At 37.2% G+C, this 19,524-nt stretch overlaps 3 protein-coding genes across 11 annotated transcripts in view; all 3 read right to left on the bottom strand.

Moving 5' to 3' along the window:
- Positions 1-5,271: 5,271 nt before the first annotated feature.
- hnrnpaba (heterogeneous nuclear ribonucleoprotein A/Ba) lies at positions 5,272-9,055 on the bottom strand. Of its 4 annotated transcripts, none has more exons than XM_087280117.1 (9): positions 8,902-9,055; positions 8,525-8,759; positions 8,023-8,191; positions 7,784-7,942; positions 7,492-7,647; positions 7,238-7,331; positions 6,473-6,640; positions 6,285-6,370; positions 5,272-6,022 (listed from the first exon to the last, which is right to left on the bottom strand). In XM_087280117.1, the coding sequence occupies exons 2-8, from the start codon at positions 8,728-8,730 to the stop codon at positions 6,300-6,302; spliced, it is 1,023 nt and encodes a 340-aa protein (XP_087136243.1). In that variant the 5' UTR covers positions 8,731-8,759; positions 8,902-9,055; the 3' UTR covers positions 5,272-6,022; positions 6,285-6,299. The 4 variants fall into 4 exon arrangements, with proteins under 4 accessions (XP_087136243.1, NP_997752.2, XP_087136245.1 ...); NM_212587.3 differs by having other exon boundaries at positions 8,996-9,017; XM_087280119.1 differs by lacking the exon at positions 6,285-6,370.
- nme5 (NME/NM23 family member 5) lies at positions 8,996-16,822 on the bottom strand. Of its 6 annotated transcripts, none has more exons than XM_087280371.1 (6): positions 16,479-16,822; positions 15,794-15,999; positions 11,908-12,008; positions 11,706-11,824; positions 9,779-9,853; positions 8,996-9,090 (listed from the first exon to the last, which is right to left on the bottom strand). In XM_087280371.1, the coding sequence occupies exons 1-6, from the start codon at positions 16,635-16,637 to the stop codon at positions 9,079-9,081; spliced, it is 672 nt and encodes a 223-aa protein (XP_087136497.1). In that variant the 5' UTR covers positions 16,638-16,822; the 3' UTR covers positions 8,996-9,078. The 6 variants fall into 6 exon arrangements, with proteins under 6 accessions (XP_087136497.1, XP_087136498.1, XP_087136499.1 ...); XM_087280372.1 differs by lacking the exon at positions 8,996-9,090 and adding an exon at positions 10,638-10,758 and having other exon boundaries at positions 9,647-9,853; positions 15,763-15,999; XM_087280373.1 differs by lacking the exon at positions 8,996-9,090 and adding an exon at positions 10,638-10,755 and having other exon boundaries at positions 9,647-9,853; positions 15,763-15,999.
- Positions 16,823-17,720: 898 nt separating this feature from the next.
- The window catches only part of rack1 (receptor for activated C kinase 1), a 9,153-nt gene continuing 7,349 nt past the window's right edge, over positions 17,721-19,524 (bottom strand). The window contains 3 exon segments of the mRNA NM_131444.1: positions 17,721-17,827; positions 18,045-18,155; positions 19,410-19,524. The exon segment at positions 19,410-19,524 is cut by the window's right edge and continues 26 nt beyond it. Of these exon segments, the coding sequence (NP_571519.1) occupies positions 17,762-17,827; positions 18,045-18,155; positions 19,410-19,524 (292 nt within the window). The 3' untranslated portion in view covers positions 17,721-17,761.

The raw sequence follows: 19,524 nt of genomic DNA, 5'->3' as shown, positions 1-19,524 counted from the left end.
TTAATACATTAATTAACAACATGTACTAACGAGTAATTAAGGTAGCCGTCATTCACACATGAACTCATGTGACTCGTGTTGTATTTGAGAACACTTGTGATGCATTTGAGTTGGGATAGAGGTTGGGTTATCGACAAGTTTGGTGGCTTGGGTAGGTTTAAGGGTGGGTTAAGGTGTAAGGGATGGTCAACAGTGTATTTACAAATGTAATTACAAAAGTTATTCACAGATGTAATTACATAAATGTATTTAATCAAGCATAAGTACACAGTAAATGCATGTATTTACACAATAAGTACATTGTAACAAACTATTAATTCCTGTGTAAGTACATATTAGTTAAGGCCACAATATAAAGTGGGACCAAACATTATTATGAATTAATGATGAGTTAAGGTATGCACTAATCAGGAATTAACTTTAATTACAACATGAGTCACATGAGTTCATGTGTGAATAACAGCTACCTTAATTACTTGTTAGTACATGATTGTTTGTTAATTAATGTATTAATTACCACATTAGTTTATGCTTAATTTAACCATGACGAACTCATGATATGTTAATGTATAATAATGTTGTGACTTTACTTGGAGGGGACCATCATCAATAACCCATTCTTAACTACTCATGAACACCTTACGCACGTCCAACTAGTGAGTTTACACTGAATAACGATAGAGAAGTGTTCTGTCAACATCAACATGAACAGGAGTTCATGAGTAGTTAAGGATGAGTTAATAGTGATGTGCCCCTCCAAGTAAAGTCATGACATAACTATACATTAACGGCTCATGAGTTCATGTTGGTTACATTTAGCTTAAACTTAAATGTTAATTAATACATTAATTAACAACATGTACTAACGAGTAATTAAGGTAGCCGTCATTCACACATGAACTCATGTGACTCGTGTTGTAGGTAAAGTTAATTCTTGATTAGTGCATACCTTAGCGCACCATTAATTCATAATAAAGTAATGTTTAGTTTACATATTAATACATCATTATTCATGTACTGTTATTGTAAAGTGTTACCAACTACATTTCTGTTTTCAAAAAGAGCTTTGTCCTAATGAAATACAACATTAGGGCTGTCATGGAACAGGACAACAGCAATGATGTCATAATGTAAATTATGACTTGAATTTAATGACTAATTGCAATATTTGCTATGAATTAGATGTTAGTCTATTTAAAAATTGTAAATGTTATGTGATATCAAAATTTAACTTTTGTATATGATTATTATATGGTATGGGTGTGTCTATATACACTCACTGGCCATTTTATAAGGTACACCGGATGGTATGCCTTTTGCCTTCAGAACTGCCTTAATCCTTCGTGGTAAAGACAGTGGCGCAAAAAGCGGGTATGCAGTATATGCGGCGCATAGAGGCCACACATGAGGGGGGGCGCCATTGTGCCAAAACTATTTTTTAAATTATCTTTATTAAAAAATAATACAAATAATAATATTATTATATTATCAAATAATAAAAATCAATAAATATGTTTTGTTAAAAAACATTATTTTGCATTTTATACGAATATGATATTGTTATTGTTTAATTCAAAATCATTTAACACAATACCATGCAGTCACACAGCCTAAAGTGTTCATGTAGATGTTTAGATTTGTTTTTATTTTTATCAAAATAAACTGTCAAATCATACATAATGTCAAAAGTTATACGATTAATCTGAAAATTTGTCTTCATTTATTATTAATTGATTAATTTATTTATTAGTTTGCCAAAATAAGAGGGATCACACAAAATTTGAACCCGCATACCCCTCAGTAAATGTGTAGTTGCGCCCCTGGGTATAGATTCAACAAGGTACTGGAATTATTCCACAGAGATTTTGGTCTATATTGACATGATAGTATCATGTAGTTGCTGCAGATTTGTCAGCTGCACATCCATGGTACGAATCTCCCATGCCTCCGCATCCCAAAGGTGCTCTATTGGATTGAGCTCTGGTGACTGTGGAGGCCATTTGAGTACAGTGAACTCATTGACATGTTCAAGAAACCAGTCTGAGATGATTCACGCTTTATGACATGGAGCGTTATCCTGCTGGAAGTAGCCATTAGAAGATGGGCACACTGTGGTCATAAATGGATGGACATGGTCAGCAACAATACTCAGGTTGGCTGTGGTGATGACATGATGCTCAAGTGATACTAATTAGCCCAAAGTGTGCCAAGAAAATAACCCCCACACATTACACCACCACCACCACCCTGAACTGTTGATACAATGCAGGATGGATCCATGCTTTCCTGTTGTTTACACTAAATTCTCACCCGACCATCAGCAGAAATTTTCACTACCGTTTCAGCAGAAATCGAGACTCAACAGACCTGGCAACGTTTTTTAAACATTCTATTGTCCAATTTTGGTGAGCCTGTGTGCATTTAAGCCTCAGTTTCCTGTCCTTAGCTGACAGGAGTGGCACCCGGTGCTCTTTTGGTGCTGTAGCCCATCTGCCTCAAGGTTGGACATGTTGTGTGTTCAGACATGCTCTTCTGCAGACCTCTGTTATAATGAGTGATTATTTGAGTAACTGTTGTCTTTCTTTCAGCTGGAACCAGTCTAGCTATTCTCTTCTGACCTATGACATGCCTAAATGCATTGACTTGCTGCCATTTAGGCTGATTAGAAATATGCGTTAACAAGCAGATGTACATAAAGTGGTCAGTGAGTGTATATATTGTAGCCTATTTAATATTAGCAGTGAAGTAAAAGAACTGATAAATTTAGTGACAACTTCATTTTCTCAGACATCAGACTTGCACAAAAATAATCGTTTTTTTCTTTATTTACAAAAAAGCATTTAGCTGTGTCAGCTATGGATAACAAATGTTAAATAATCTTTATTTGCGATATGAATTTGCAACACTCTTAGACTGATTAGCATTAGCATACACACTATTTGACAAAGAGATGAAAGACACTTTAATGAAAAAATAATAATAATAATGAGAGAACTTTAAATAAATAGAACTATCATTTTCAGTTATCTTCTAGAACAGTGGTTCTTAAACTTTTTTCATCAAGTACCACCTCAGAAAAAATTGTTTCTCCAAGTACCACCAAAATGAGCAGTATTGAAATACAGTAGCGTAGTAGGCCCAATAAAGCAGCTACAACTCTGCAGTTAAAAAAAACGTGGCAGATTACCTCAGAAATATAGGCTATATGTCATATATGGCATATTATATCCATCATTTTTGATACATTTTGAAATGTGTGTGGCATGTACATGACATATTTCATTCCTCCGCGTACCACTAAAGGAAGCCTGCGTACCACTTGTGGTACACGTACCACAGTTTGAGAACCACTGAACTAGAACGTTTGAAATTGTGGGGGAAATCACTTCAGACCTTCAACAGGTTACCAGCTTCATGAAAACAAATCTGGAACGGAAAAGTTGCAGCTGCTTTAAATAGAAATCCAGCGAAAGCAGAAGTGAAAGAAGCGTCAGGTGGGAAAATCTCTTCATCTCAGGGTTTGTCTTCATCGACGTACATTTCTTCAAAACAGGTATAGCGAATTAGAAAATCTTCTCAACGGCTATAAAACACTCCTGGCTGACCTCCATGACCCTGCAGCAACCTATTTACTGTAGTTAGTCTTAGTGGTGGACAAGAAAATAATGCTTTCACTTAATCGTTTAGGCTATAAGTTACACTTTACTGTCTCTTTCCCGCCCCGCGGTTTTAGAAAAAAAGTTTTCAGCATTTCTGATGTGATTTGACCGCCCTCAGATTACAGTATACAACGAAATAATTAATCAAGCCTCTGCAATCGAGAAAAAAAGAAAACATTTATTCGTGTTTACGGTGTGTGTCTGTTTTATCAGCATATCGATTTAATCAAAAATAATTTGACAAAACAAAAAAAAAAAATCATTTTTGGCATTCTTGCAATGTCATTTTTCAAGATTATATAGTAATAAATAGAGATGAATATACAGACAGTACATCGTTGTCGATTAATTGAAGATATAGTGCGCATAATCATCTGACAGCATATCATCACTTGGAATCTTAAGTTGTATTTGACATTTTTATATCAAAAATAAGTGAATGACCTATTTTATTCAGTCTCTTTACTTATTTACTTTTTTTTATATGTTGTACATTTTAACTCTAAATCAATTCTACATTGTGTATTTGGGAGCCGATCATCATGGAACAAACTCAAGATGAGCGATATTAAAAGGATAGTTCTGCTAGTTATTTACTCATCCTCCACTTGTTCCAGACCTGTTTTTTTTTTAAATAAAGAAGATATACTGTAGAATGTTGGAAAAAAAAGCAGCCATTGACTTACATTATTACTTGGGATGTCAATGGCAGCTTTTTCCTCCAGCATTCTTCAAAATATCTTGTAACAGTAAAATCTGTTACCCTTCGATGTGACACCCATTATTGAAAATGCACTTATATTACTTGTATAGCACTTTTTACAATAATTATCATTCCAAAAGCAACTAGATAAAAGCTATAATTACATAATTTAATTTCTGACAATAAAAGGCCAAAAAAATAAAACATAGTATATAAGCTGTGTAAAGGCTTGGCAGTATAAAAACATCGTAATCCTGCTGTTATAGTGTTTTCATCAAACAAACCATGAAAAAAAAAGTCAATTTCATACAAAACAAATTACATGATACAATTCAAACATTAAACATTGCTGTTTTTTGTATATTAAGTTGTTTTTTGCAATGTTTGTGTGTCATCATATCAATACACAACATTTAGAGTGTAGTTCAGTAAAAATGTAAAAAAGTGCAAGAACTAATAAAGTTAGTGCCTTCAAACTACATAAATTACAATTTCTACTTAAAATAAGTTTAACAAAAAAACATTACCCATGTTAAAATACAAATTCAACCACAAATACGCCTAATAACGCCTATACATCATCCCTGCAGTCATATTAGAAGATGCAAAACTAGTATTTCAGCATTCCTAATGTGTCAAGACTTATCCTTTCCATAACCACCCTATACGGTATAATGGGTTACATTCACTTCTAGCACACTAGAATTACCTAGTAGCATTCAGTGCAGATGGGTTTTGCTGAGTAAACTCAAATGTGGTAACTCTTCATGTTATTAGTACTTTTACTACTGGTGTACTTCGCCCAGCACTGTTCCTTTTACACTAATACTGCCAGATCAATCACTTTTAATCTTATTTAGTTTAAAAGACAACTATTAAGACGCGAAATCACTAGACATACAATAGACATCTTAAAAATCAAGTTTATTTCTTGAAATTTGTCCAAGACACTGGAGGAATGTGTATCCAGTGTTTCCAGAAAGAGTCGTGTTACAGTTTACCTGTGTATGTTTTGAGGTATAGTTTAATCACTATTAAAGCCACTCTTAAATATCTAACACGATGGGAGGAAGTCTCCTTAAAAGCAGTACAGGGAGAGGAAAAAAAACAAACAAATTAAAAGAATAAAAATGTCACCAAGACTTGCCGCTAACAGATTTCAAAATGGACAAGCTTACAATCATAAAGAAATCCCTTTTCATCTCACCGTGAAGCCATGCAACACAAAGCACAGGTGACACTAGGGGGAGAAAAGGAAATCATCTAGGAACACTAACCAAAAGAAGTAAAAATCAACCAAAAATGTTTATTTTGAAAGCATTTTTAGAGAGCTCTGAGCCTAGATGTGATAGACACAGCCATGATGTAAAATACAACCATACAATACATTAGATTCAAAAAGGTACCAAAAAGTACAGTAAAAAAATAACACTTCCATTTCTGGAAATGTAAAAAGGACACAAAACACGAAAATAAAACAAAAACAAAAAACAAAAGTAAAATAAAACAAATGTGAAAAGTGACATTTGCGCCCCCCCAGTTCCTTTTGTTTTCTGTACAAAATGAAGCAGAAGTCCAGATTCTGCCAACTTCCAAAAAGTAAAAGATCCCAACGTTCACTGCGACCAGACCGCTGGTTCCTGCTCGGCAGCTTTACGACCTGAAACGAAAAACGCGACAAGTTTAGTCACAAAGATCAACATGTAAAAGATGTAAAAATAAAAAGATGAAGTGAAGAGATGGGGCCTATCATGATCTACCGCTACAACCCTATCGGATCACGAAAAAAAAACCCACCCCGTTAGAATTTGGCCAAATTAAAAAAATAAAATGGAGATGAATTGGGGACAAAAATGGAGCAACACAACCAAATTAACCTTACCATGAGTTGTGGGAAAAAAAAGATAAAGGAGGAGTCATACCTGCACTACACATGATCAGTATGGCTTGTAGCTACTCTGGTGAGCCCCACGTCTTGGAGTTTTTCCATAGCTTGTATTGCCCTGGTCTAGGGGGGTAAGAGAAGAGCAGAGAAAGGAACTTGAGTCCCTCGCATTCACAAGAACCCAACGGGGACGAGGGGGAAACCGCAAGGACAATCAGTGCTTACTGTAGTCATATCCGCCGTATCCGCCATAGTAGCCGCCCGAGTAGTCGTAGTTCCCGTAGCCGCCGTATCCTCCGTAGCCTTGCTGCCCGCCGTATCCGCCATAGCCTTGGTTTCCGTAGCCTTGATTCCAGTAGTTATTGTAGCCCTGGTTCCAGTTCTGACCCTGACCTAGAAAACAGACACGCAGAAAACAATGTAGAATTACTTCAGATCTGCCGGCATAACATTTATAAAGACTCGTGAATGTTAAATGGATTCATCAGATCGGAGATCAACCAATACATCAATAATCATTTAAAACGGACTGAACAGGAAGTTTTTGTATGTACTGGAAAGGAAATCAAAGTATTAGTCAATTTATTTTCAACTAGTTGAACTTGATTTATTAGGTGGCTTCAAGACAAAATGAATAAAATAATAATAAAACAATATTGGAGCTATTTCAGAACTTTAAGTACCAAAATTCTTAGTCTTCAAAAATCATGAAGAAAAACAGAAATGGTGATCTTGACCATCTTGAATATACATTTTTACGTTTTAAAGACTAGCATAATTTTCGAAGATCCTTCATTATATTATCCAGTATTTGAATGAGATGGATGAATAAATAGACAGAAAAAGATTACAAATATCACAAATTGTGACTATGGGAGCTTGGCTATTCAGATTAATTTTTGACAAGCGGTTATCTAGTGATTTACACCGTCAAAAGTTTGACTGGCAGACGAGACAGCCAAACAGGATAGAGGGAGAGATGGTACAAACCTCCACGCCCCCTTCCTCTTCCTCCTCCACCAAAGCGACCTCCATACTGCTGCTGCTGGTACACTTCCTTAGGCTGTGCAATCTTAATCTCACACTGCAAGAAAAAAAAAAAAGCCAAAAAGAACTCGTTTTATTATAAATTTATACCAAAATAAAAGTAATAATCTCTCATACTGTTGATGTTATACAATTTTAAGAGTATCATCAAATGATGAAGGCTTCAGGTCAACTCAAGATGGACAACGGAAACTCACAAGGCCTTCTTTTCCGCTTGTGTCCTTGGTTCCACTGACATTGTGATATTTCTTCTCCAGAATCTTCTTGACCGCCTCTTCTTCCTTGAAGGTAATGAAGACAAAGCCTCTCCTCTTGTTTGACTTGGGGTCCATTGGAAGCTCGATAGTCTCAATCTGTGGTTGGGAAGAAACCTTTGAGTTAATAAGTGTACAACAGCAACAAAAAAAAAATGGAACCAAGAGCTTAGGGACTTAAATGTAACATGTAAAATGAATACAATAAAAAATAAAGGAATGAAGCTCATAATACCTCGCCAAAGGCACCGAAATACTCGCGGATCCTCTCTTCTGTGGTTTCAGGGTTCAGTCCGCCAACAAAGATCTTCTTAACTGGCTCCTTTTTCATTGCCATTGCCTTCTTGGGGTCAATCTGTCGTCCATCCAGTCTGTGCTCCTTTTGTGCTAAAACCTGCGCAAAAATAGCAGATGTTAACTAACTACATCGGAAAACCAACAAAACCAGAGGTTTTCATGGACTCTGAAGCTCACCTTATCTACACCTGATGGCTCTTTGAAAAGAATGAACCCGAATCCCCTTGAACGTCCAGTGTTTGGGTCCATTTTAATGGTGCAGTCTGTCACCTCTCCAAATTTAGAGAAATAATCTTTAAGATCCTTTTTACTGGTGTCCCAGCTGAGGCCCCCGACGAACATTTTCCTGAGGAAATCAAGCGGAAAAAAACGGGATGAGACCGGGAGGGGGCGTGGTAGAGCACATTTCACCATTTCCCCGTTTCTTCAATGAAAAAATAAAAGCATGTCCTTTATACTTCTAAACAGAAACACCAATAAATCATAGGAATTTTAAAGCACACAAAATAAAAACAATTCTCATGAGGAAACAATTTAGTGGCTCATTTTAAGAGTCCTCTTTAGGTTCAATTCACCAACGCGCCCATCCCCCTACAAACGACACATGGCGCCAACAAAGACGCGGAGGAACAAAGGATTTAGTGACCGACTTTTTAGCACATTTATTTTTCGGACATACCCCGCATCTTCCTCTCCTTTGCTCGCATCAATTTGCCCGCCGTCCGCTCCATCGTCTCCGGCCGTCCCGTCCGCACCGGCGTTTCCTTGCGCCCCGGCCTGCGCATCCCCGTTGCCCTGATCGTACTGCCCGGCTCCGTTCAAATCATCCTCACCCTCGTGGCCGTTCAGTGAGGTTTCCATATACTGCTGCTCGGCGTCTGACATGGTGGTAGTTGAATGTGAAAACCTAAAAACTGCGGAAAATGCGAGGGAAATGGTTACGAAAGGAAGCGCCTTATGTAACGCAGACACCCCACCATTTTGAACAGCGGCTCCTACATTTTCATACGCAACAAGAATGTAAACATATCACGGTCTCAGTTTAGCAATACTGACCGTTTAGTTGCGTGAGATTAGATGTAAACGTTAACACGACGAAATATGTGCACTAAAAGTGCCAAAAATCGTTATTTTCTGTTTAAAACCTTACCGTAACAGCAGCAAGTGAAAAGTCTCCGTGGAACGCTTTCCGCGGTGTGGGCCCTTCCTTATTGCGCCGACAAGCGGTTGGTTTTATATTACTGGCTGGAAGATAAAAGAGTTTCAGTAACGGCGAATTTAATTGGATAACTTTGAACGCCTATCATTTTATAAGCCAATCAAACGCGTCTTGTAAACGTCACAGAAATCCTCCCCCCTAACGCGCTTCTTCTGAACCTTCGTGTCGAGTGGGGGAAGAAGCCTTTGTTCTTCTTTGGCTTATAAATGTGCTGTTGACCACTCGTGAATAATACAAATATGTCTATATAAGCAGTCCACAATAAAGATAATACAAGAAACAACCGGTTACATTAGAATTTTGAATACGTTACGTTAGCCTATTAGCAATGCAGAGAGGTTGTGGCTACATTCGCTATAACGTTAGGCCTTAATAATATTTGCATGCTCGATATCAATATATTATTTCATAGCTTAGTTTTTAACATCGTCTGTGAGTTGAACGATTGTTTATTTGCTTCTGAACTTTAAAGAATACACTAAAATGTATCTGAGGACGTTGGATAAGATAGTACTGTACAATGAAAATTAGCATTTCCCACTTTCATTTAAATGAGCTATATAAAGCTAACACACGTGCACATAACCGTTTAGAAACAACTCTTTAATGTTTTAAACAAGGCATTTTCAAACAGTATGAGGGGGAAAATACCAAAATAATTTAAAATATGAACACATTCTAGGTCAAATGCTTAAAATAAGGAAATCAGGCTGCCTCCTCTACTGCTGCTCCATCCAATACTTTGGGCTTGTTAGGGTTATTGTTCATCAGCCAGTCAGCAAGCCATGTCTGTAAAGACAAATGAAATAGATTTTTTTAAAGGCACGGCCTAGTTGTTCAGAAAATTAAATGCAGATCAGAATGACTTTCATTTGGACATCCCATGTCTTGCCATCCATCCAGGGTCAAGTGATTCTTATTGAGTGCTTTTTTGTTATTATTAATTTGTATCACCTATAATGGGACTACATTTACAACATAGATTCTTATCTTGGATCCTAGATAGAAATGGGAAATCTGTAAAAATGATCCCTCTTAGGACAATATTAAATGGTTTTATCTGAAGAGAGAAAAAAAATCCCTTACATTCTTTTTAAAACAAAGTCGAACAGGGATCAGTTATATGCAATGAACACATTTAAATAATTCATGTCTGATGAATTGTCACTTTGTCCAAGCTTTAGGAACAACAAATAATAACTTGACTTCTAGTTGATCATTTGGTCTCAGAAGTGGCTAATATGAAAGGCAAAGGCCTCTAGATTATGCCTATTTTACTGAAATAAAATATGATCAGGCCTTGATTTTTAATTATTTAATTAGGACAGTAAGGTCTAATTTTGCTTAAACAAAAGTCTTGTCACTTAACAGAAATAATGTACAGTATAGAATATAGAATAAATATTGTGTATGCCTCCCATGAGCTTAGAGGACTGCACCCATACATCTCTGCAATGACTCAAATCACTTATTAATAAAGTCATCTGGAACAGCAAAGAAAGCGTTATTGCAGACTCTTCAAGTTCTTCAAGATTCTTTGGATTATTATTCAATGCCTTCTCTTTCATCTTACCGCAGACATGCTCAATAATATTCATGTTGGGTGACTTGGCTGACCAATCCTGGAGCACCTTGAGCTTCTTTGGTTTCAGGAAATTTGATGTAGAGGCTGAAGTATAAGGAGCGCTCTCCTGCTGAAGAAATTTCCAAGAGTAGATGGCTGTTAATGTTGCCATCTACTCTGCAGATCTGTCACACATACTGAATGTAACCCCAAACCATGATTTTTCCTTCACCAAACTTGACTGATTTCTGTTAGAATCTTGGGTCCATGCGGGTTCTAATAGGTCTTCTGCAGTATATATGATGATTGGGATGCTGTTCAACAGATGATTCATTGGAAAAATCTACCTTTTGCCACTTTTCCAAATAATCAACTAGAAGTCAGGTTATTATTTGTGGCTCTTACAACTAGGATCGACAAGACTTTCGTCAGGTGGTCACTCAGGACACTTGAAAATAAACTTAGCATCCCTTCTTTAAAATTTGTATTCTTTTTTTTTGTGATGTTCCCAGAGGTGATGTTTAACAGAGGAAGTACATTTTTTTTTACAGTATTTCCCATTACATTTTTTCTTCCTGAGAAAGTCTTATGTTATATTAGTTTAGCTGGAATTAAAAAAAAAACTGCTAAGGTCAATATTATTAGCCCCTTTAAAAAATGATTGGCTACAGAACAAAGCACTGTTGTCTAACGACCTGCCTAATTACCATAACTTGCCTAGTAACCCAAGTTAAGCCTTTCATTGCAATTTAAATCTGAATACTAACATATTGTAAAATATCTAGTAAAATATCATGTGCTGTCATTATGACAAATATATATAAATATATATTAGAAATTAGTTATTAAAACTATTATGTTTAAAACATTTTTTAAAATAACAATAAACAGTACACATATTTTAAAAATAATTTCATAAGAGGGCAAATAATTTTGTATAAACTGTACAAAATAGAGAGAACAGAATGAATAAGTGTATTAGTAGTACAATTATAATTACCATGATTTATAATTATTTATTCATATCTGAAAGAATCTTTTAAATAACTTTTAATACAAAAAAAAAAAAACACTCACATAGGGGTCCTCTGGCTTTATCTTGCACAGCTCTGTCAGTCCAACGAGAAGTGTTGGGTTGATGAACCGACTTAGGTAATCTTTGGCAGCTTCTCCCATAGGAATGGGTTCAATCACAGCTGAAACAGATAGTTATACAAAATAATAATCAGATTTTTTTTTTACATGCTTTCAATTAATTAATCTCATTATATTTACTCACAATGGGGAAACATGAACCTGATCTCCCTCTCAGCCGCAGAGAAGGTTTCACTGCCGTGGACAGCATTCCTCAGGTCACACGTGCCAAACCTCGCTCTCAGACTTATATTCAGTTGAACACCCAGAAATATATGTTACAAAAAATGTTATTGTTACATTAAAATAATTTTAAGATCAAATAAATTAGCATTACATATACAGTTGAAGTCAAAATGATTAGCCCTCCAGTGACTTTTTTTTCTTTTTCAAATATTTACCAAAAGATGTTTAACAGGGCAAAGGATTTTTTTCACAGTATTTCCTATAAAAAAAAATTTGTTTCTTTAGGGGAATGTCTTATTTGTTTTATTTTGGCTAGAATAAAACATGTTTTAATATATATATATATATATATTTTAAAAGGTCCATATTGTTAACCTACTTAAGTAATAGTTTTTTCGATTGACCACAGCAGTGGTACCCAAAATGGGGGTCAGGAACCCTCCCCGGGGGGTCACGAGACAATTAGAAGGGGTCGCTTGGTGATTTGCAAAAATTTTATTCATTTAATTAAACTATTATAATGACCAAAATCCAAATTATAGTCAACAGTTGCATAAAAAAACAACATGCAAATATAAAAGCCATCAGCATTTCGTTTTTTATTTTTTCCCATTAGATTGTGACCCCTGGGGAGATTATGTTATATTAAAGACACAGCAATAGCTTCAGATGCAGCAGATTGATTTCATGGCACCAGGTTAAACTTTCTGACACCTTTACAGCACTCACGTACGTTAAAAACAAACACAAGTCTCACTGTGGCATTCTCAAAAATTAAATGAAGAATAGATTTGGGCCTATAAGTGTGTGCACGTTTGTACATTTATCACCACCTCAGAGGGTATTGGGAGTCGCGAGTCACTGGCATTGTTAATTTGGGGGTTGCGAGCTAAAAAGTTTAGGAACCCCTGGTCTACAGAACAAACCGTCAATATACAATGACATGCCTAATTTACCTAGTTATGCCTTTAAATGTCACTTTAATCTGAATACTAGTATCCTTAAAATATCTAATCAAATATTATTTACTGTCATCATGACAAAGATGAAAGAAATCAGCTATTAAAACTATTATGTTTAGAAATATGTGGAAATTTGGGCTAATAATTCTGACTTCAACTGTAGGTTGCAATGACAGAAATTAGGTTTGATTTATTTAAAGGGATAGTTTACACAAAAATGTATTTACTCTCTATTTGCTCAAGTGATTTTAAACCATTGTGAGATTTTGTCTTCTGTTGAACAACCTATAATAGTATGAAGCAGGGAAGCAAAATAAATTAAAAAAATTATCATCTTGATATACAATATTCATATCGCAGACTTCTTGACTTTTTTTATGAATACATCGAAATGAAAATTATGAAATCAAGACGAAAATCTTTATACCCGCCTACCGAGTAGATGCTATTCTGCTATTGGCTAAAAAAGGTGAACCTAGAGCTAAAAATAAATTTTAATGATGTAAGTAGAGACAAGAGGAAAATGACAACAGCCACTAAGAGTTAGAATATCTGCTCAAGTTTTCATTCATTCATTCATTCATAGTCTAAATATTTACACCTCGACAGCTTTTTAGGTCAGAAAAGTTTATTAGACCAGAAAAATATCCATTACTGCCTGTTTATTTTAGTATGATCATTACATAAACAAATATAAATGTAACCCACGCCGATCTGGGATCGAACCAGCGATTCTTTGCATGGGAGTGCACTGCTCTAACAAGTAGGCTAAAGACCATGACCACTCTGTTCCTAAAGTACCATTTGAGGTTAAAGAAGTAAGGTTTACCTGCACAGCACTTTGCTAGCTGGCTTCCGTTACACTCACCCCCTATACCTCACTCCCATCCCGGACGAGCCCCCACATGTAATCCCACCGGTCCTCCTGCACCCAACCCAGTCTGGGCTAGAATCGAACCGGTTTGCATGGGAGTCGATTGTTCTACAAGGAGGCTAAAGACCATGGTCTCTAGTGTCTGTTGCTAGAGAATCTTTTGATATCCGAGGAGCGAGGTTTACAAGCACAGCTGGCCTCTATTACACTTGGGGGCTCATCCAAGATGGGAGTGAGGTTTAGGGGGGTAAGTGTAACAGAGGACAGCTAGCGAACCTCACTCCCTGACCTCTAAAGTTGCTCTTGCGACAGTTGTAACCACAGCTTAATTTGTAAATTGCAAGGTACCGGAACAGATCGGGGTAACGGACCTGGCATGTTACCGTAGGATGAAGAGGTGTCGTGGATGAAAATGGACAGCAGGGGGCGTTCGATGGGAGAGGGGTGTCGCAGACGAAGGACAAAAGTTAAGAGGAGGGGGTTGTCACTGACTAAAGTGAAGAGGGTTGGGGAGTTGCGAAAGAAAGTGAAAGTGAACGGCGGATGGGGAGGAGGGTGGTTGAAGAGGGGGTCGGTAAAACCAGGTGAAAATCAGGACATCAGATTTCAGAGGTGCTGGATCCGGAAGCGGCATGTTCCGGCACATATTAAGCCCTGGTTGTAAGCCACCGGTCCTCCTGCACCCAACCTAGTCTAAGCTGGGATCGAACTGGCAATTGTTTGCATGGGAGGCGGTTGCGTCAAAAGATGCTCTAGCAATTGACGCTGAAGTCCATTGTTTTTAGCCTGCTTGCTAGAGCATCTTTTGACGTCAGAGGAGAGAGGTTTACATGCTAACCTCTATTGTTAAACAATGACTGTTAAATATGTTGTATAATCCGGGTTAAACAAGCTGGCCTCTGTTACACTTAGGGGATCATCCAAGATGGGAGTGAGGGAGAGTGTGGGGAGTTGGATGGTACAGGGGTGCCGTGGATGAAGGTGAAGAGCGTGGGTTTGTCACTGACAAAAGTGAAGAGGGTTGGTAAGCCGCGAAAGAAAGTGAAATGCGGATGAGGGAGGAGTATGGTTGATGAGGGGGATTGGTAAAATCAGAAGAAAATAGGGAAATTCAGATTTCCGAGGTGCGGGATCCAGATGCGGCGTGTTCCGGCACGGATAAACCCTGGTTGTAACCCACCGGTCCTCCTGCATCCAACCCAGTCTAAGCTGGGATCGAACCGGCGATTGTTTGCATGGGAGTTGGTTGCTCTAACATAGCCTCTAGCGTCTCTTGCTAGAGCATCTTTTGAGGTGAGAGGAGTGAGGTTTACCTGCATAGCACTTTGCTAGCTGGCCATCATTACACTCACCCCCTAAACGTCACTTCCATCCCGGACGAGCCCCCACTTGTAACCTACCGGTTCTACCCAACCCAGTCTGAGCTGGGATCGAACTGCCGATTCTTTGCATGGGAGTCGGTTGCTCTAACAAGGAGGATTAAAAACCATGGCCCCTGGTGTCTTTTGCTAGAGCATCTTTTCAGGTCAGAGGAGTGACATTTACATGCATAGGACTTCGCTAGCTGGCCTTCGTTACACTTGTGGGCTCATCCAAGATGGGGGTATCGCAATACTCAACAGAACATTGCATATTTTCCAAATCCAGCCCTATTAATATGAAAAAAGCTGCAAGTCTTTGAGAATCGTTGACTCCCATAAAAACAAATACAACAGAGGTCAGTAGTTACAAGCTTTCAGCTGACTTCAAAACAACCTTTTGTGGTTATTACCAGAATAAAGGAAGTAAAAGTAAATGACAGCATTTTCACTTTTGTGTTAACTAACCCCTTTAAGACTTACAATAAAATGCTTTAAAATTCAAACTAATTTCCATTTATTTGAGCAGCAGTTTGAAAGAAACAGGAAATAGTACACTATGACAGCTGTCACTACAGTAAATTAGAAAAGATAAGTCAGTCAGTTTGTTAATAAAGCACCTGCGCAGATTCATTCAGTGATGTTCATTACCAGTCAGGATGCGTCTCTCTGGCCTTTATGCTGCTGACTGGTCCCATTATGGCTTTCCAGGTGGCAATGGCCTGGTCTCGGGCCAGCGCTAGAGCCACCACCGGCCCTGAGCTCATGAAGGCAGTCAGATGGGGGAAATGCAGCTTCCCATAATGCTCAGCGTAGAAATCACTGCATTGCTCTGGACTCAGCTGAAGCCGTCTTTTCTGGTAAATGAAAATAACACAAAGTGAATGTAATATTTTTGCTAAAGCATCTGCAATATTCTGATAACAACAGCATAATGTTATTCTATATTTATGTGCTTTTAACAATATAAAAGCACATTTTCTAAACCTTGTTTTTACATAATATACTGTAGCAGCTTATGAAATGGTTTAAATCAGTGATTATACCATTAGGGGAGCATCTAGACTTTAGAAAATACATAAGTGGCGATTTCTTAGTCTAAATAAGCCTCACTGTAAATTTGCCTAAAAACTTGAGTTGAATTAACATTATGAATCGTTTGAACTTGTATTACATTAAACTGACTTATATCTTGTTTAACTTAAAACTTTAAGTAAGAAACAATAAGTTAGTTTAATAAGCTATAGTTAAAAACATGACGTCATGACTTATTTAATTTTTTATTTATGCAGAGGCAAAATCATTAGCATATTAAAATGAGTTTGATTATACTTGCCTGCAAAATCGTAAAACCAGATTGAAGAATAATATCCTCAATTTCGTCGGTTTTGTGGATAGCATCAGGTTTGATTAAAGCCAAAGTTCTCTCCACAAAGATGCGAGGCTCGGGCATCAGTTTCTGGGGATCGTCGTTCTCCATTAACGTTTCTTTCATCAGTCAATTTACACGCTTTTCCAACTCTTAAAAGGTAGTTTAATCTTCCGTTAATTGCCAAGTTAATGTGCTGCAAACCATTAGGTGAAAAAAATGAAATCACCCACATTGGAAGCACAATTAACAGTTTTACTTAGCAATAACACACACAGGAGTCTCCATCATGTCGCTTCTTCTGCCAGTCTGGTTTGTTAGCGTCGTTACTAGGTTACAGTCCATGGTCACGACATACAATTGCGCCATCTAGTGGCCTCAAATACATCTACTTTTCTCCTTGGCAAAGTTAACGTTTTAGGGGTGGCGCAGTGGGTAGCGCCTCACAGCAAGAAGGTCGCTGGTTCGAGCCTCAGCTGGATCAGTGTGGAGTTTTCATGTTCACCTCGTGATCTTGTGGGTTTCCTCCGAGTGCTCCGGTTTCCCCGACAAGTCTAAAGACATGCGCTATAGGTGAATTGGGTAAGCTAAAACGGTCTGTGTGTGTGATTATGTATGGATGTTGGGTTGCAGCTGGAAGAGCATCCGCTGAGTAAAACATGCTGGATAAGATGGCGGTTAATTTCACTGTGGCGACCCCTGATGAATGAAGGGACTAAGCTGAAAAGAAAATGAATGAAAGGTAGACTACGTACAAATGTGGCTCAAGTTTACTACAAGCAGGTGATTTCAGCATGAGGCAACTTAAAAATAAAAAAAAAGCAACCTGGTGAAACTTTAAATGGGTGTTAAAAATGTCACCTGGTTTCTTTTTGTACTCAGTGCTAGGCATCCATTTTATTTATTTATTTTTTTTTACTTAACAATGGGTTGCAGAATCCTGGAAAAGCAAAAAACAGCTCATTTGCAAGTCTTACAGAATGTATTTGTGTTCAGTGTACCACCAGGAACCATGGATTGTATTTTGCCTGTACATATGGTTAACTTTACAATTCCCAGAAGCTGTTAACTTGCATCATATCACCAAAGATAAAAGGTTTTGGCCAAACATCTTTAATATTTTACCATAAAAAAAACGGAGTAAATTAGCAGCAAATTCTCAAAGACATCTTTAAAGTTGAATAGCAAAGAAATAAAAACTCGACTTTATCACTTTTTAAAAGGATTTTATTCAGACATTAGAAAAGGCTTTATCTGGTTCCGATGGTCACCTGCCACACTCTGATCAGGTTGTCAGTGTAGCCAGCAAACAGAGTCTGTGATGAGGAAATAAAAATAGATAAATAATCAGGCATTGCTTTAGAAGCACCTCACTTCTGATTTAAGCACATTACTGTCCCCTCATAATTGCAGGAGTGTCACCATAAGGATTCAGATGTTTATGTGATTGAGAATAATCAATGGGGGATGAGAGTACAAGAACAAATTTAAGGACTACTCCAGATGTAGAATAAAGTTTGCAGTGAAACGCACCTGTCCATCAGCAGACCAGGCCAGAGATGTGCACTGAGGCGGCTCAGCTTTGCTGTTGGTGGTAATGATGTCCTGCCTCAGCTCATCAACAATGATCTTGCCCTCCAGATCCTATTGAGAAACAGACTCAAGTCAGCTTTGCAATAAGAGCATTAAGATTCCACACACTTGAGACAGTAGTTCTCAGAAACAGCCTCTTTTATCATCACAGAGTTACAGAAGGCATTAAGTTCCATCACTGAACACTTGTGTATCACTTTAAACAGTTATTAGTTTGCCCATAAATGTAGTCATTTACTTGTTTCAAACATCTACGAGTTTATTTCTTCTAATCAACAATCTATTTTAAAGTTAAAAACCTGTAGCTATTGACTTCAATACTATGCGTTTATCCTACTATGGAAGTGAATGGTTACAGGTTTTCTGCTTTCTTCAAAAACTTGTCAATTAAAAGAAAACTCGGGTTAAAAAATGGTTTCAGCTTTTTGAAAAGTTTATTTTTTATTTTTTACATTCATTAATTTATTTTAAAGTTGAACGAAAGTAGAAAACCTGTAACCATTCACTTTCATTATTTGTTTGGCCTACTATGGACTTGATTGGTTACAGGTTTTCTGCTTCTAGCTTTTTTCAAAAAGCTGAAACCATTTTTTTAACCCGTTTTTTTTTTTTATTGACCAAAGATTTTGAAGAAAGCAGAAAACCTGTAACCATTGACTTCCATAGTATTTGTTTTGCCTATGGAAGCCAATGGTTACAGATTTCTTGTCAAAATAAGCTGAAAAAAAAAAAATCTAAAAACCTGTAACCATTTACTTCCAAAGTATTAGTTTTGTCTACTATGGAAGTTAATGGTTACAGGTTTTTAGCTTTCTTCAAAACAATGGTTACAGGTTTTTAGCTTTCTTCTAAATAAGATGAATAAATCAATTTAACCTTAGTTTCCTTTTTCTCTTGAACAAAAAGATGTTTTGAAAAAAGGTAAAAACCAGTAACCATTCACTTAGTGTGTTTTGCCTACCATGAAAGTGAATGGTTACAGGTTATCAGCTTTCTTCAAAACATTGTTCAAGGAAAAAAAAGTGTTTTTTTTGTTTATTCAGTTTATTTTGAATTGAGCTAAAAACCTGTAACCATTGACTCTTATTGTATTTTTTACTACTATGAAAGTGAGCCGTTACAGGTTTGCAGCTTTCTTCAAAACATTTTTTGCTCAAGAGAAAAAAAGAAAGAGGAAGGGAGGTTTGGACCCACTCAAGTTAAGTTTCCTATTTGGGGTGAACTAAACCTTAAAAATACAAACTCGACAAACACTTTGCTTGTAGTAATATTCACTAAACAAAAATAATTCATATATATACTCACCCAGATCTTGATGCTGGGTCCAGTGGCAGCGCAAAGCCAGTAGCGGTTGGGGCTGAAGCACAGGGCGTTGATGGTGTCACCACCGTCCAGCGTGTAAAGGTGCTTGCCCTCATTC

The sequence above is a fragment of the Danio rerio genome, chromosome 14, assembly GCF_052040795.2.
Source record: "Danio rerio strain M-AB ecotype USA chromosome 14, GRCz13ab, whole genome shotgun sequence".
NCBI classification, from domain to species: Eukaryota; Metazoa; Chordata; class Actinopteri; order Cypriniformes; family Danionidae; genus Danio; species Danio rerio.
Note: the sequence above shows the minus strand (reverse complement) of the source record. Positions and strands in the feature narration are given on the sequence as shown.